Consider the following 15,569-nt stretch of genomic DNA (forward strand, 5'->3'; position numbering starts at 1 on the left):
ACGGACGACCACATGGCTGCCCGTGTGGCATGTTACCAAGCAATGTTGACGCGCAACGACAGCACGAATGGGACTTTCTTTTCGTCGGTTGTGACAATGGATGAGACGTGGATGCCATTTTTCAATCCAGAAACAAAGCGCCAGTCAGCTCAATGGAAGCACACAGATTCACCGCCACCGAAAAAATTTCGGGTAACCGCCAGTGCTGAAAAAATGATGGTGTCCATATTCTGGGACAGCGAGGGCGTAATCCTTACCCATTGCGTTCCAAAGGGCACTATGGTAACAGGTGCATCCTACGAAAATGTTTTGAAGAACAAATTCCTTCCTGCACTGGAACAAAAACGTCCGGGAAGGGCTGCACGTGTGCTGTTCCACCAAGACAACGCACCTGCTTATCGAGCTAACGTTACGCAACAGTTTCTTCGTAATAACAACTTTGAAGTGATTCCTCATGCTCCCTACTCACCTGACCTGGCTCCTAGTGACTTTTGGCTTTTTCCAACAATGAAAGACACTCTCCGTGGCCGCACATTCACCAGCCGTGCTGCTATTGCCTCAGCGATATTTCAGTGGTCAAAACAGACTCCTAAAGAAGCCTTCGCCGCTGCCATGGAATCATGGCGTCAGCGTTGTGAAAAATGTGTACGTCTGCAGGGCGATTATGTCGAGAAGTAAGGCCAGTTTCATCGATTTCGGGTGAGTAGCTAATTAGAAAAAAAATCGGAGGCCTTAGAACTTGAATGCACCTCGTAAAGAGACTGCTTACACCACGCTTGTCCGCCCTATTCTGGAGTACTGCTGCGCGGTGTGGGATCCGCATCAGGTGGGAGTGACGGATGACCTCGAAGAAGTACAAAGAAGGGAAGCTCGTTTTGTATTATCGCGAAATAGGGGAGATAGTGTCACACACATGATACGTGAATTGGAGTGGCAATCATTAACACAAAGGCGTTTTTCGTTGCGACGGGACCTTCTCATGATATTTCAGTCACCAGTTTTCTCCTCCGATTGCGAAAACATTCTGTTGGCACCCACCTATATAGGAAGAAATGATCATCACGATAAAATAAGAGAAATCAGGGCTCGCATAGAAAAATTTAAGTGCTCGTTTTTCCCGCGTGCCGTTCGAGAGTGGACCGGTAGAGAGACAGCTTGAAGGTGGTTCATTGAGCCCTCTGCCAGGCACTTTATTGTGAATAGCAGAGTAATCAGGAAGATGTAGAAGTTTGCTATGAATTATAACCAAGCTGCCACTACTTTTTATCCAACACCTGTACCACAATGGGAACTGATGTGCAAAGTTATGACGTCATCCCTATCAGCTTCTCTGAAAAACTAGAGTAAAAGTTAAACCTCATCAAAAAAAGTAACGGGTAGAGAACACTGGAAATTTAATGCTCATTAACAGTCATTAGTCAGCCGGAAACATTTCTCTCGTGATGTGGCTGACTGGTGGAAATCTAGTGTCCAGAAAATATATAAAAATGCAGCCTTCTGGCTAAATACCAGGAGAAAAAAGGTCGCATATTACTGTTTTCTAACTCGTAAACTGCAAGCGAAGGGATGTAACAGAGAATACCAAGCTAACCATAACCAAAATATTCAAAAAGAAAATATTAGTGCTGCAGAAAACCGAACAAGAAGAGAAAATCATCACATGCAAGGATTACAGGCATCTACCACGTGCGAATTGAAGCATTTACCCCCTTACAATGGAACGAAAAGTATGTATGCAGAGATATATAGGTCTGCGTATATAGGTCCTGTCTGCAGATGGGAAGTAAAACATTACTTGGCAGGGGGATAAAAGATCATTTCCAAAGGCTGTATGGAGCACGATCATCGGATGATACAACAGAACAGCACAGCTGCTACGAGATTGGACGTGTATTTATCACGCGAAATTACAACTACTTTTTCGGAAGTAATGCCCGAATAAGATGGACTGGAAGATGTAATAATAAAAATTATCATAAATGTGAATCTATAAAACTTTTTGGCCTGTCATCAAGAAAGAGTTCATTTAAGTAGTGATGGGGAAACAACGTTGTGGCCACTTATACCCCAAAAAAGAACAGGGAATAATCGTACTGACCCCCAAGAAAAAGAAACCACAAAGAATAACAGTAACGCTGTTACGCAAGACCCGAAAATCATATCTCGGTTCATAGTGGGAAAATTAAAACAAACCTTCCATGCATCCTCGGGGTGGAGCAGACGTGTAGTGTACCCAACAAAAGCATCACAGATTGAATTTGTTCCTCAAGAGACACGGCGTTTTTCTCTTACCAACATCAGGCACAAACATTATGCATAATGAATATAGACTCCGAGAAAGCATTCGATAAAGACAGTCATCAGTACCTAAGGAATGTGTTACAGCATTTCAAATTTCCACAAATGAGAGCAGATTCACTGCTACCAAATCACAAGGTGCAAATAAACGCACAGCTTATGAAAGCATTCCCATCCAACATTCTATCAGTCACGTTATACTCTTCGTCAACTCTTTAGCATCATTAAACCGTACGATCAGCACTTTCATACTAGGATTACACATTGGTACACGACAGTTCACCGTCAACGCCTACAATGACGATGTTACCGTAACTTATGGTAGCATGGAAAAATACTGTATAAATCTCCGCTGTAATGGACGTCATTTACAAAGAAGCAGCGGGGCAACTGTGAAAAACGATGAAACAGATCTCTTTCGGCTCAGTGAAACGTAACTTCCCATTGACATCCCTTTACCGAATGTGTTAAAATGGAAATGTTGGCTGTGAAACAGGAAAAACGTGCGTGACCTAATTGACGCTAATACCTAACAAATGGTAGAAATACTAACAGGTTCTCTGATAGCGAACAGTACAAGGTAATTGAATATCATTCAAAGAATTAAATCATCATTCGGGCCCTGTCCAAAATATGATATCCTGTGTGATCAAAAGTACCCGGACACCCCCAAAAACAAACATTGTGCATTGTGCTGCCACCTACTGCCAAGTACTCCATATCAGCGACCTCAGTAGTCATTAAACATCGTGACAGAGCAGAATAGGGCGCTCCGCGGAACTCACGGACTTTGAACGTGGTCAGGTGATTGGGTGTCACTTCTGTCATACATCTGTACGCGAGATTTCCACACTCCTAAACATCCCTAGGTCAACTGTTTCCGATGTCATGGTAGAGTGGAAACGTGGAGGGACACGTAAAGCACAAAAGCGTACAGGCCGACCTCGTCTGATGACTGACAGAGACGCCGACAGTTGAAGAGGGTCGTAATGTGTAATAGGCAGATGTCTATCCAGACCATCACACAGGAATTCAAAACTGCATCAGGATCCACTGCAAGTACTATGACAGTTAGGCGGGAGGTGAGAAAACTTGGATTTCACGCTCGAGCGGCTGCTCATAAGCCACACATCAAGCCGGTAAGTGCGATGTAAGGAGCGTAAACATTGGACGATTGAACATTAGAAAAACGTTATGTGGAGTGACGAATGTTGCGATCCAATGGCAGGGTGTGGGTATCGCGTATGCCCAGTGAACGTCATCTGCTAGCGTGTATAGTGCCAAGGCCGTGGTGGTGCCAAGGCCGTGGTGTTATGGTGTGGTCGTGTTTTTCATGGAGGGGGCTTGCACCCCTTGTTGTTTTGCGTGGCACTATCACATCACAGGCCTACATTTATGTTTGAAGCACATTCCTGTTTCCTACTGTTGAAGAACAATTCGGGGATGGCGACTGCATCTTTCAACACGATCGAGCACCAGTTCACAATGCACGGCCTGTGGCATAGTGGTTACACGACAATAACATCCCTGTAATGGACTGGCCTGCACATAGTCCTGACCTGAGTCCTATTGAACACCTTTGGGATGTTTTGGAACGCCGACTTCGTACCAGGCCTCACCGACGAACATCGATACCTCTCCTCAGTGAAGCACTCCGTGAAGAATGGGCTGCCATTCCCCAAGAAGCATTCCAGCACCTAACTGAACGTATGCCAGAGAGAGTGGAAGCTGTCATCAAGGCTAAGGATGGACCAACATCATAATGAATTCCAGCATTACCGATGGAGGGCGCCACGAACTTCAAAGTCATTTTCAGTCAGGTGTCCGGATACTTATTATCACATAGTGTATGTTTCAATAGACACATCCACTGATAGAAAATATACAGCACAAATAAAAAAAGGCATAGCTTGATACATTTGGAATGTTATGTCACTTCGTGTAGCCGGGGATTAGCTGACGAAATCTTTTGTGTCGTCTCCTTGCCACTGTTGAGTGTTGTACCATGGGAAGCAAGGAGAGGATGTTGTTTGGTGGCCGTATCCTCTGTCTACAACACAACTGCACACATATATTAACAGCGTTCCTTATTAACAAGAAGTTTCTTATCTTTAAGCTAGTTGTTGTGGTACAAGCTCTTAAATATTAGTCCACGTTAGCCTCACCGCTGGTGAAGTACACGTCCCGCTATGTACACTACTCTGGTCGCTATGTGCTGGCTGAGACCGAGACTCCGATTGCTACTGCCTGCTGTCCTCCGGCCCACGGCGGCGATCTAAATACCGGCGGTCGAGAGGGCGTTGGGGAAAAGTTCAAAAAAATGGGTCAAATGGCTCTGAGCGCTATGGGATTTAACATCTGAGGTCATCAGTCCCCTAGACTTAGAACTACTTAAACCTAAGTAACCTAAGGACATCACACACATCCATGCCCGAGGCAGGATGGGAACCTGCGACCGTAGCGGTCGCGCGGTTCCAGACTGAAGTGCCTAGAACCGCTCGACCACAACGGCCGGCGGCGGAAAGTTGCTTGCGAGTTTGTCGTTGGCCTCTCTCCTGATAGGCGCGTTTTATTCAGCGCCTATTATCGACCTTCTCATAACCTCTTTGCCAACTGGTGTGCTGGGGACAGATTACGCCAACACAAAATCACCTACAGGAGGAGGTCTAGGTTTAATATGTGGTGAAACAAGATGTTCGTCACTTGTCATGGAACACTAATAAATGCACTGAAACTGCCTGCAAGTCGGTTGGATTTGCTGGAGATTGCATTGGGTGTCACGTCAGAAACCGTGGGCTACAGACGGATGCCAGCAACTTTATCTCGGACTTACAACCTACATCGTATGTACTAGAGAAGATTCCGAATAAAACGTACTGTGCAACAAAGGCAGTAATCAGAAACATTCGGAAGAAAACGCCATGTGCTTCAACATGCCTAATTAAACATAAAAAATTAAACCATAAGACGCCATTGACTTACCTCGCTGACAAATCCACCACCTCACTGACACGCTAAGTGGTGGTTATGTTAATAATTGATCTAGTGTGGTATTGTTGACAGAGCCATGCAACAAATAGTAGTTTCCCACAGAATTACAGGACTGCGGAAACTGATAAAATTTAAAGCAAAGAGTTTGTTATTACTAATGTTAACGAAATAAATACCAAGAAAATAATACAGAGTGGTCCAAAAAATGTATCAACTGTTTAAAAGTCCATAACTTGCAAACTAATTGACGGAGTTGTCTCATTTTTGGTGAAAGTGAAGCTTAAAGTTCAACTTAAAGATGTCACTGTAGGTGTTCGAAATGGTCACCATTAACATCCACACACAAACGATGCCGCCGAACTGCAGCACGAACTACTGACTGTAACGTGTTCAGTTGGATATTTGCACATGAATGTACGATGGATTCTCGAAGTTCATCGAATGTGCGTGACTTTTGTCAGCAAACGACGTCCTTTAGTGTTCCCCACAGGTAAAAGTCCAGAGGAGATAGGTCTGGGGAACGTGGTGGATACTCCACAGCACCTCTACGGCCTATCCATCTTCCTCTTAGATTTTCGTCGAGATACGCCTTACTGTACCATTGAGTTTGAACTGTGCCTCATCAGACCACGCAATCACCTCAGCAAACTCTTCATCGTGGCGCACCATATTAGTAAACCACTCGCAGTACTCCATTCTAGGATCTGGGTCGTCTTCGTTCATTGCGTGTAGCAGTCGTGGGATGTACCACTTCCACTTTGCTGTCTTCAAAATACGCCGTACACTCGAGCGACTCACTCCAGTTTCACGGGCACACTGTCTCACAGACTTCTGTGGTGAGCGAGTGACATTGTTGTAACAGACGACGGGAGTTACCTGGACTTGTTACTGTTACAGGTCGTCCAGATCGTTGTTTGTGTACATCTTTAACACAGCCTTCGCCTTCAAATTTGTCTCGAATGCGACGAATCGTTAAACGTGTCGGTGGCTCTGTTTGATACTCATTTCGCCATTGCCGTTGAACCTCATTAATGTTTTAGTACTTAAAATACCACATCAAAACTGACTTCCTTTCATCGAATGTAAGCCTTGTGCCAGCCATGTTTACTCGAATAACTAGGTGCAACTAAGAACAAAACACTCACTATATGGCGACTGTCATCTGCCAAAACAAAACAACGCAATACAACGCTGGTGTGGCGATTGCCGGAACTACAAACTACACTCCTGGAAATTGAAATAAGAACACCGTGAATTCATTGTCCCAGGAAGGGGAAACTTTATTGACACATTCCTGGGGTCAGATACATCACATGATCACACTGACAGAACCACAGGCACATAGACACAGGCAACAGAGCATGCACAATGTCGGCACTAGTACAGTGTATATCCACCTTTCGCAGCAATGCAGGCTGCTATTCTCCCATAGAGACGATCGTAGAGATGCTGGATGTAGTCCTGTGGAACGGCTTGCCATGCCATTTCCACCTGGCGCCTCAGTTGGACCAGCGTTCGTGCTGGACGTGCAGACCGCGTGAGACGACGCTTCATCCAGTCCCAAACATGCTCAATGGGGGACAGATCCGGAGATCTTGTTGGCCAGGGTAGTTAACTTACACCTTCTAGAGCACGTTGGGTGCCACGGGATACATGCGGACGTGCATTGTCCTGTTGGAACAGCAAGTTCCCTTGCCGGTCTAGGAATGGTAGAACGATGGGTTCGATGACGGTTTGGATGTACCGTGCACTATTCAGTGTCCCCTCGACGATCACCAGTGGTGTACGGCCAGTGTAGGAGATCGCTCCCCACACCATGATGCCGGGTGTTGGCCCTGTGTGCCTCGGTCGTATGCAGTCCTGATTGTGGCGCTCACCTGCACGGCGCCAAACATGCATACGACCATCATTGGCACCAAGGCAGAAGCGACTCTCATCGCTGAAGACGACACGTCTCCATTCGTCCCTCCATTCACGCCTGTCGCGACACCACTGGAGGCGGGCTGCACGATGTTGGGGCGTGAGCGGAAGACGGCCTAACGGTGTGCGGGACCGTAGCCCAGCTTCATGGAGACGGTTGCGAATGGTCCTCGCCGATACCCCAGGAGCAACAGTGTCCCTAATTTGCTGGGAAGTGGCGGTGCGGTCCCCTACGGCACTGCGTAGGATCCTACGGCCTTGGCGTGCATCCGTGCGTCGCTGCGGTCCGGTCCCAGGTCGACGGGCACGTGCACCTTCCGCCGACCACTGGCGACAACATCGATGTACTGTGGAGACCTCACGCCCCACGTGTTGAGCAATTCGGCGGTACGTCCACCCGGCCTCCCGCATGCCCACTATACGCCCTCGCTCAAAGTCCGTCAACTGCACATACGGTTCACGCCCACGCTGTCGCGGCATGCTACCAGTGTTAAAGACTGCGATGGAGCTCCGTATGCCACGGAAAACTGGCTGATACTGACGGCGGCGGTGCACAAATCTGCGCAGCTAGCGCCATTCGACGGCCAACACCGCGGTTCCTGGTGTGTCCGCTGTGCCGTACGTGTGATCATTGCTTGTACAGCCCTCTAGCAGTGTCCGGAGCAAGTATGGTGGGTCTGACACACCGGTGTCAATGTGTTCTTTTTTCCATTTCCAGGAGTGTATTACACTAGTTTGCCAGTTATGGACTTGTAAACAGTGGATACATTTTTTTGGACCCATGTGTATATACGGACGTCAAATCGTTTCCGGCATCCAAACAAGAGCACTCGTATGGTTTTATATTCTTTCATAAACTATGTCTTCAACGCGGGAGGAAATGTGTAGCGGTTCTTTGCTGTCATGCGGAAGTCATAGAAACTCACCAATTCTTTAAGTTTAGAATGAGTTTAACACTACAGGAATCAGCGAAGGAATGGTACACCGACGGACGATTGCCCACCAGTGGTGTGATGATTTTACTAATGTCTCATTAGTGGAAATATTCCCAGGAATTACTAGGTCTACAACTTTGCTTCCGTCGTTTTTCAATAGACGACAGTGGTAGAAAGTAGTGGCGCAAGTCGTTCGTCGTAAGTGTCATACAGTAAGCTTAGGCATTTGAGAACATAACGCCATCAAAATATCAGTCGATTTTTGATTGCATCATAAAGTTATTCTCGACTGAATACATCAACTTATGAGCCCAGTTCTCGTCGTCTGCGAGAGGTTTTAATTTTCTGCTTTGATATGAAGAAATCTGCGGCTGAGGCTCATAAAAAGCGGGTAAGACCTATGATGAGACGCCTGTTAGTGACAGAAATTTGCAGAAAATTGTTTCCATGCTTCAAGAATGGTAATTTTGATGGTGAACACCGGCATGGTTGTGAAAGAGGGGGAAAGCTTTCGATGCTACTGTAACCGACAATCAAAGGAGATCGTTGTCGAAAGCAATTGATGCGTTTGAGCCGAGCACTGTGAGGACAAACGGCCACACTACTGCGACAGACATGAAAAAATGATTTTGCAGCATGACAGAGCACGGCCCCATGTCCAAAATCCCGTAAAACCTACTTGGAAACGTTGAAATGGGAAGTTCTTCCCCACCCGCTATATTCTCCAGATATTTCTCCCTCTGACTGCCACCTTTCTTGATCTGTGATACACGACCTAGCTGACTAGCACTTGCGGTCGTATGAACAAGTGCAGCGGCCAAAAGCAGTCCTCTGCTGTCTCTGACAGGAGTACAATCTCAGTGATAAACCTCAAAGTTTTTGTTTCTTCACCTTCCAAATTTCTCCTGGTTTCCTTCACAGCAGCCGGCCGCTGTGACCGAGCGGCTCTAGGCGCTTCAGTTCGGAACCACGCTTCTACTATGGTCGCAGGTTCGAATCCTGTCTCGGGCATGGATGTGTGTGATGTCCTTAGGTTAGTTACGTTTAAGTAGTTCTAGGCCTAGGGGACTGATGACTTCAGATGTTAAGTCCCTTAATGCTCAGAGCCATTTGAACCATTTGAAGTTATTCACAGGTGAAGAGGCTTGCACAGGACAGGGTAGCATGGGAAGTTGGATTAAACCAGTCTTCGGAACGAAGACCACAACACAACAACAACAACATGTGATGAACACCTCCACAAAGTTTGACAAATATCAGACTTGTGGGTCACTGTGTAACACGTTCCATTTCTGACTGAGTATGTAATAATTTATATTTTTTCTAAATTGTTCATTAGGCTGCCTTTTTTTATCGGTGTGTAGGAATGACCGGTATTACGTCGCTGGTCGTGTGTTTTTGTTTTATACGTGAACCGAAATTTCTTCCTGTCTATATTTTCTCACAGGTATCACAATTCAACTTATAAACGCTACACGGTAAATAAACTGGATCGTTCTAAGTCAGTTTCAATCGTATGAGCTTATACATAAAATTCATACTATCAAGGTAAACGTATTTTGTCTGCTGTAGTACAGAATCCGAGCAAGCCCAGCATATGCTCGATACTAGTATATTTTACTGCGGCATTACTGTTCCAGCTAAAACACGAAATTTCAGACAAATCACCGATGCTTACGGGCGCCTTGTCTACCTTCAGTTGGCGTATAGGTAAATATTCACTTACCAGTTATCCATTTGGCTGTAAACGATTCTGGTGTAAAGTCCCCATATAAGATATCATCCAACCCAAATGGTTCTTTCGTGGCCGCTGTTGCAATTGCCAGCAAAACCACACAGGTAGCCTGTAATACCAGAAACATAAAGAGTTTAAACAGTGTTCTAAACTAACAAGTTCAGTTCAATATTATCAATGTAATGTATTCATTAGCTGGGTTCCGAATTCATTTGGCTTGCCTTTTTGCCAAAAATTCAATATAAAAAGGTTGCGTCAAAACATACGTTATTTAAACCACCATCGCTCAATTCACAATAAAACGCGACGATTAATTTTTAAGGATTTTTGCCATTTACGTTTTTTTGCAAATTACAAATCACCCAGAAATGAATGGAGATACAATAGTTGGAAATATTTTAGTAAGCTTCTCACCAAATTTTTGATATATTTGTGCATATGTATTCGGATCTAATTAAGTATCGAAAATCATACCATTTCTCCATAAAAGCTCAAATTTGACTTGTTGGTAGTCCCCTGCACAAGGTTGAAGAGGAAACAAATACCACTCTCTCTCAGTTACTTCATTTTTGGCACCGACAGACACAACCACGTGTTAGCATCGGCCAGAGCATTTGTATTATTTTGTATCTACATATTTTGTCAGATGGTTACAGTTCAGCTACACTTCATGATGTAGAACTTAAAAAGCCGAATTGTGCTGTTATCCAAAAGCTGAAGAATATAAATGCTTCAAAAATTTCAATATCACTATACATAAAGGAGAGTATATCAGTTATCCAATACACCACTGGTCCTTTATTTACTTCAGTTACTCGTATATTTAGTCTAAGTATTACAGTTCAAGTTATTTCAAAGTGATAGTCGTTGTGGGTTGCATTTGGCTCTTTCACTACAAATTGTATTCGTCAGTTGTTCTTGATTACGGTTACCTAAACAAGAAACACAATAAATAATTTAGCACGGAAGCAGTGCTCTTGCACGTATGCATATCTCTCTCACCTCGCTGCACACTTCCTCCACTACAATCCACACTATCTGAGGATGAATGGAGTGAGGGGGGCGGGAGGGGGGGGGAGGAAGAGGGGGAAACAGCGAATATGCCACATGTAGGCTAGGCGCAAATTGAGACGCGAATAGCGCGTGTGGCGCGACGCAGCGGAGCGCGCGTTTTTGTAACATCATAGGTTCAAATGGGACCGCGCAAATTGCGAAGCGACGCGACTGGGACGCGACGCGCGCCTGCGCCAGGTCGCGCGGCGTTGTGGTTGAGGCACAGTTTCTCGCGCCGCACGTCGCGCTTGCCTCGCTAGCACCGTGGGAAATTTGAGGTGGGGAGCGGAAAAGTAGTCCGGCCATATGTTCACATCGGAACGGCGCATATCAGCAGTGGTAGTATTGCCAATACGATAATTTTATTGCCTTTGGGTACTGTTTCGTTTTTCGCCATTTAAACGCTCCAGCTTTCTTCGTTAGCACGTTATACTTTTCTGTTATTTATATCTGCATAGTTTTGTTTTGGTTTTCTTCTGTCAAGAAAAATGTATACTTCAGTAACTGGCGAGCCATTGGCCGCTGGAATTACACCATATGCCTCGGCGAGGTTTTCAGATCGCAAGAAGGGACAGAGGGTAGTGAATAAGGAAGCAAGGAATATTATAAAATCATGTGATTAATAATGAAGGCAGGAAAGTAAAGCAAGGTTATATTCTCGCTGCCTAGTAAGCTAGCGTATCTGTACGGTCTGTTACAAAAATTTAGAAAGGGATAATCTCCACAGGTGTGATCCCATTGTGCTTGTGGTAAAAAGCGTCCAAGATCTGAAGTATAGAAGTTTCACTGTGATTACTCTGATATGGATGTAATAATGTAATACGACACACTGCACTACATGCATATGAACAACATATTTCCACTGCAAGCTAGAAACAGTCGAAAAGCAGTCACAAATAACGATGTTTTAATTGGTTCGTCGTGATGAGAAAAAGCATTCCAATTGTTGCATTAATAAACTAATTATACAACAACAGGATACACAAATGAAGAAAATGGTCGGTATTATTACGAAAGTAGGAATATCCTAAAAGAGTGTTATGATTAGATATATTTAATTTGTTGAAATGTGGTGCTGACAAAGGCAGATCTACTTTCATGACAATGTTTTTCGAACTCCATCTCACAAGGCACACATGGGTAGCTTGTGAATTCCTGTCGCGCGCATTATCCTTCGCTGCTGACAATACACTGACCATTGTGTTGTGCGACAGATCAATTGTTTATTTTTTATTCGAGATCACGCATTTTCAGTTTGGCAAGCCCTAGGTGAGTAAACAGTATCTGGCATGTGCCTATCATTCCGCCTGAAGGAACGCTCGTCATTATTTTAATACTGCTCAGATCAAGAGAAGGAATAAAATCCTTTGGTAAGTTTCCATTCCAGTCGCTCAATGTTAAAAATACGATGGGTTACGAGGATTCCACAAAAATTCCAACAGAATTGCCAATCTGTTTTTGAGTGAGTTGTTAACATTTTCTCATTCGAAGAAGCATCACCATTTATGAGTAAAGGCCACATTTCTCTTGGTGACTGGTTTAATTGTACTTCCTTTGTCACAATGTAATTTGCCAAACTCATCTCACAGCAGCCATTGAGACAGAATTCCGAACCGGAGGGCCTCATTAAACAAGTAATTGTCAATCACAGAGCTCAATAGCTTACGAAAAACCTCATAGTATCGGTTTGCAGTAACATAAAAGAAGAAATTTCATGTTTATTTTCATACTAGGAAGCTCTTGTTTCGCTAGGTGACGATAACTCTTAAAAAATTACAGTCACTGGCGTGAAATAAAAAAAAAAGAAGTATAAGTAGTGATATATCGCCATAGATAAGAAAGTTCCGTGTGTTTAATAATTGGCAAAACACTCTCCTCCTCGTGTGCTATCATTCGCCAAACTTTCGTTTCGATGTCTCAAATGGTTCAAATGGTTCTGAGCACTATGGGACTTAACTGCTGAGGTCATTAGTCCCCTAGAACTTAGAACTACTTAAACCTAACTAACCTAAGGACATCACACACATCCATGCCCGAGGCAGGATTCGAACCTGCGACCGTAGCGGTCGCGCGGTTCCAGACTGTAGCGCCTAGAGCCGCTCGGCCACCCCGGCCGGCTTCGATATCTCGAGCAGTTTAAGAGATACGAGAGATGTTGCGAGTATTTCATTCTCGCGGGCGTGAGATCGGAAGTGAGCGCGCTACATGGGATCCATTTTCTCGATATCGGAGGCAGATAGAGATCTCCCAAGTCTAAACAAAAATTTAGCATGTTAGCTAAATTTCATACGCAGCAACATACGGTGTAATACGCACCAAACGCAAAATCATAGCGACCCCTCATTTTTGTTGCAAACTTTTTGAGTTTTGCGTAGTGCCTTACTAAAATGTGTACATCACAATAAGAATGGTTATTAGCGAGGTGATGGGCACTTCGTCACGAAGCTGACATATAACGCTACAAAAATGGTTCAAATGGCTCTGAGCACTATGGGACTTAACATCTGAGGTCATCAGTCCCCTAGAACTTAGAACTACTTAAACCTAACTAACCTAAGGACATCACACACATCCATGCCCGAGGCAGGATTCGAACCTGCGACCGTAGCGTCCGCGGTTCCAGACTGAAGCGCCTTTAACCGCTTGGCCACACCGGCCGGCTATAACGCTACAAATAAGGCAAAAATCGTATATTTTCAGAGAATAGTTTCTGTAAAATCGTTTGAGAAAGATAAGAGGTTGCGCGCGCTTCGGTTCAGTCAGCGCACAGCGTCGCCAGTCGGCGCGTGCGAAGAGTGGTGTACGCGTCGCAGTATGCGCTAGACCATAGCTGTTAAGTCCCATAGTGCTCAGAGCCATTTGAACCATTTGACTGAAGCCGCCAGTATTTTATTTTGCTAAAACTCGCCTTTATGCAGCTTGGTACACGTTAAGTAGCATGTGCTACAAAAGTGGAGTGAGGTACAAGCGACAGATGGTACAGTATGTACCAGTCCCGTGGGAGAGTCCGCCAGTTGTACTGAGCTTGCTTCTGATTGGTCGGCACATTCGGGCGCTTGGCGCCAAAACGCTTAACTTCTGTTATGAATAATTTATATACTTATCGTTGTATTTAACCCAGCTCTTAGTATGACAATCACTCATGGTTACCGTAGGAGTCCATCGTTTTTGTTTATTAAATTTCACTAGTTTTGAGAGACGTAAGAGTAACGGAATTGCAACCGAAGTGCTTCGGACACCTCCAGGTCGCTTTGGCGCGCCTGGGAGACGACGTACTTTCGCTGCACTAGCCACTCTATTTTGGGTGTTCTTCAGAGCCGGACGTGTTGTACTCCACATCGGGCGTAACTTACAAGGGAACCTCCCCATCGCACCGCCCTCAGATTTAGTTATAAGTTGGCACAGTGGATAGGCCTTGAAAAACTGAACGCAGATCAATTGAGAAAACAGGAAGAAGTTGTGTGGAACTATGAAAAAAATAAGTAAAATATACAAACTGAGTTGTCCATGCGCAAGATAGGCAACATCAAGGACAGTGGGAGTCTAGGGGTGCTGTGGTCCCGTGGTTAGCGTGAGCAGCTGCGGAACGAGAGGTCCCTGGTTCAAGTCTTGCTTCGAGCAAAAAGATTAATTTTTTATTTTCAAACAATTATCAAAGTTCAGGCACTCACACATAGTCAACTTCGCCCTCCAAAATTCCAGGACCAGATTTGCTTGGACATATGCAGGATTTGACGGTCTACACATGGAAAAATTTGAAAACGTAAAAAACATATGTTTTGACAGAGCACAGGGAAAAGTGCGCGAGTGTGAGACTTTTGGATTCATTTGTTGCAGTTTATGTGACAAACTCTTATGTTTTCATCACTTTTTTGGGAGTTATTATCACTTCCACAAGAAAACCTAAATCGGGCAAGGTAGAAGAATCTTTTTACCCATTCGCCAAGTGTACAAGTTAGGTGGGTCGACAACATATTCCTGTCGTGTGACGCACATGCCGTCACCAGTGTCGTATAGAATATATCAGACGTGTTTTCCTGTGAAGGAATCGGTTGACCTATGACCTTGCGATCAAAAGTTTTCGGTTCCCATTGGAGAGGCACGTCCTTTCGTCTACTAATCGCACGGTTTTGCGGTGCGGCCGCGAAACACAGACACTAAACTTATTACAGTGAACAGAGACGTCAATGAACGAAGGGATAGATCATAACTTTGCTAAAATAAAGAAAAATGTTTCGCTTGTGGGTAAACTTAAACCAAGGACCTCTCGTTCCGCAGCTGCTCACGCTAACCACGGGACCACGGCGCTCCTTATCCCGGGATGTCCTTGATGTTGCCTATCTTCCGCATGAACTACTCAGTTTGTATATTTTGCTTATTTTTTTATAGTTCCACACAACTTCTTCTTGTTTCCTCGATTGATCTGTGTTCGGTTTTTCAAGGCCTATCCACTGTGCCAACTTACAACTAAATCTGAGGGGGGTGCGATGGGGAGGTTCCCTTGTTAGTTGTAAATATGTAATACACACTCTATCTAGTGCACACCAGAGAGCCGGACATGTGTGTCATATTTCGGAAGTTGGATGGAAAAGTTACCATACAATTAACAAAGCTATGTCGAGTGTTGTAAAAGACAG

The 15,569-nt window shown here is 44.7% G+C and overlaps 1 protein-coding gene across 1 annotated transcript in view; it reads right to left on the bottom strand.

Moving 5' to 3' along the window:
• The window catches only part of LOC126485130 (venom dipeptidyl peptidase 4-like), a 293,595-nt gene that overhangs the window by 252,418 nt on the left and 25,608 nt on the right, over positions 1 to 15,569 (bottom strand). Inside the window, exon 2 of the mRNA XM_050108774.1 lies at positions 9,871 to 9,988. Within this exon, the coding sequence (XP_049964731.1) occupies positions 9,871 to 9,988 (118 nt within the window). The remainder of the gene's footprint in view (positions 1 to 9,870; positions 9,989 to 15,569) is intronic.

Source organism: Schistocerca serialis, chromosome 6 (assembly GCF_023864345.2).
Source record: "Schistocerca serialis cubense isolate TAMUIC-IGC-003099 chromosome 6, iqSchSeri2.2, whole genome shotgun sequence".
NCBI classification, from domain to species: Eukaryota; Metazoa; Arthropoda; class Insecta; order Orthoptera; family Acrididae; genus Schistocerca; species Schistocerca serialis.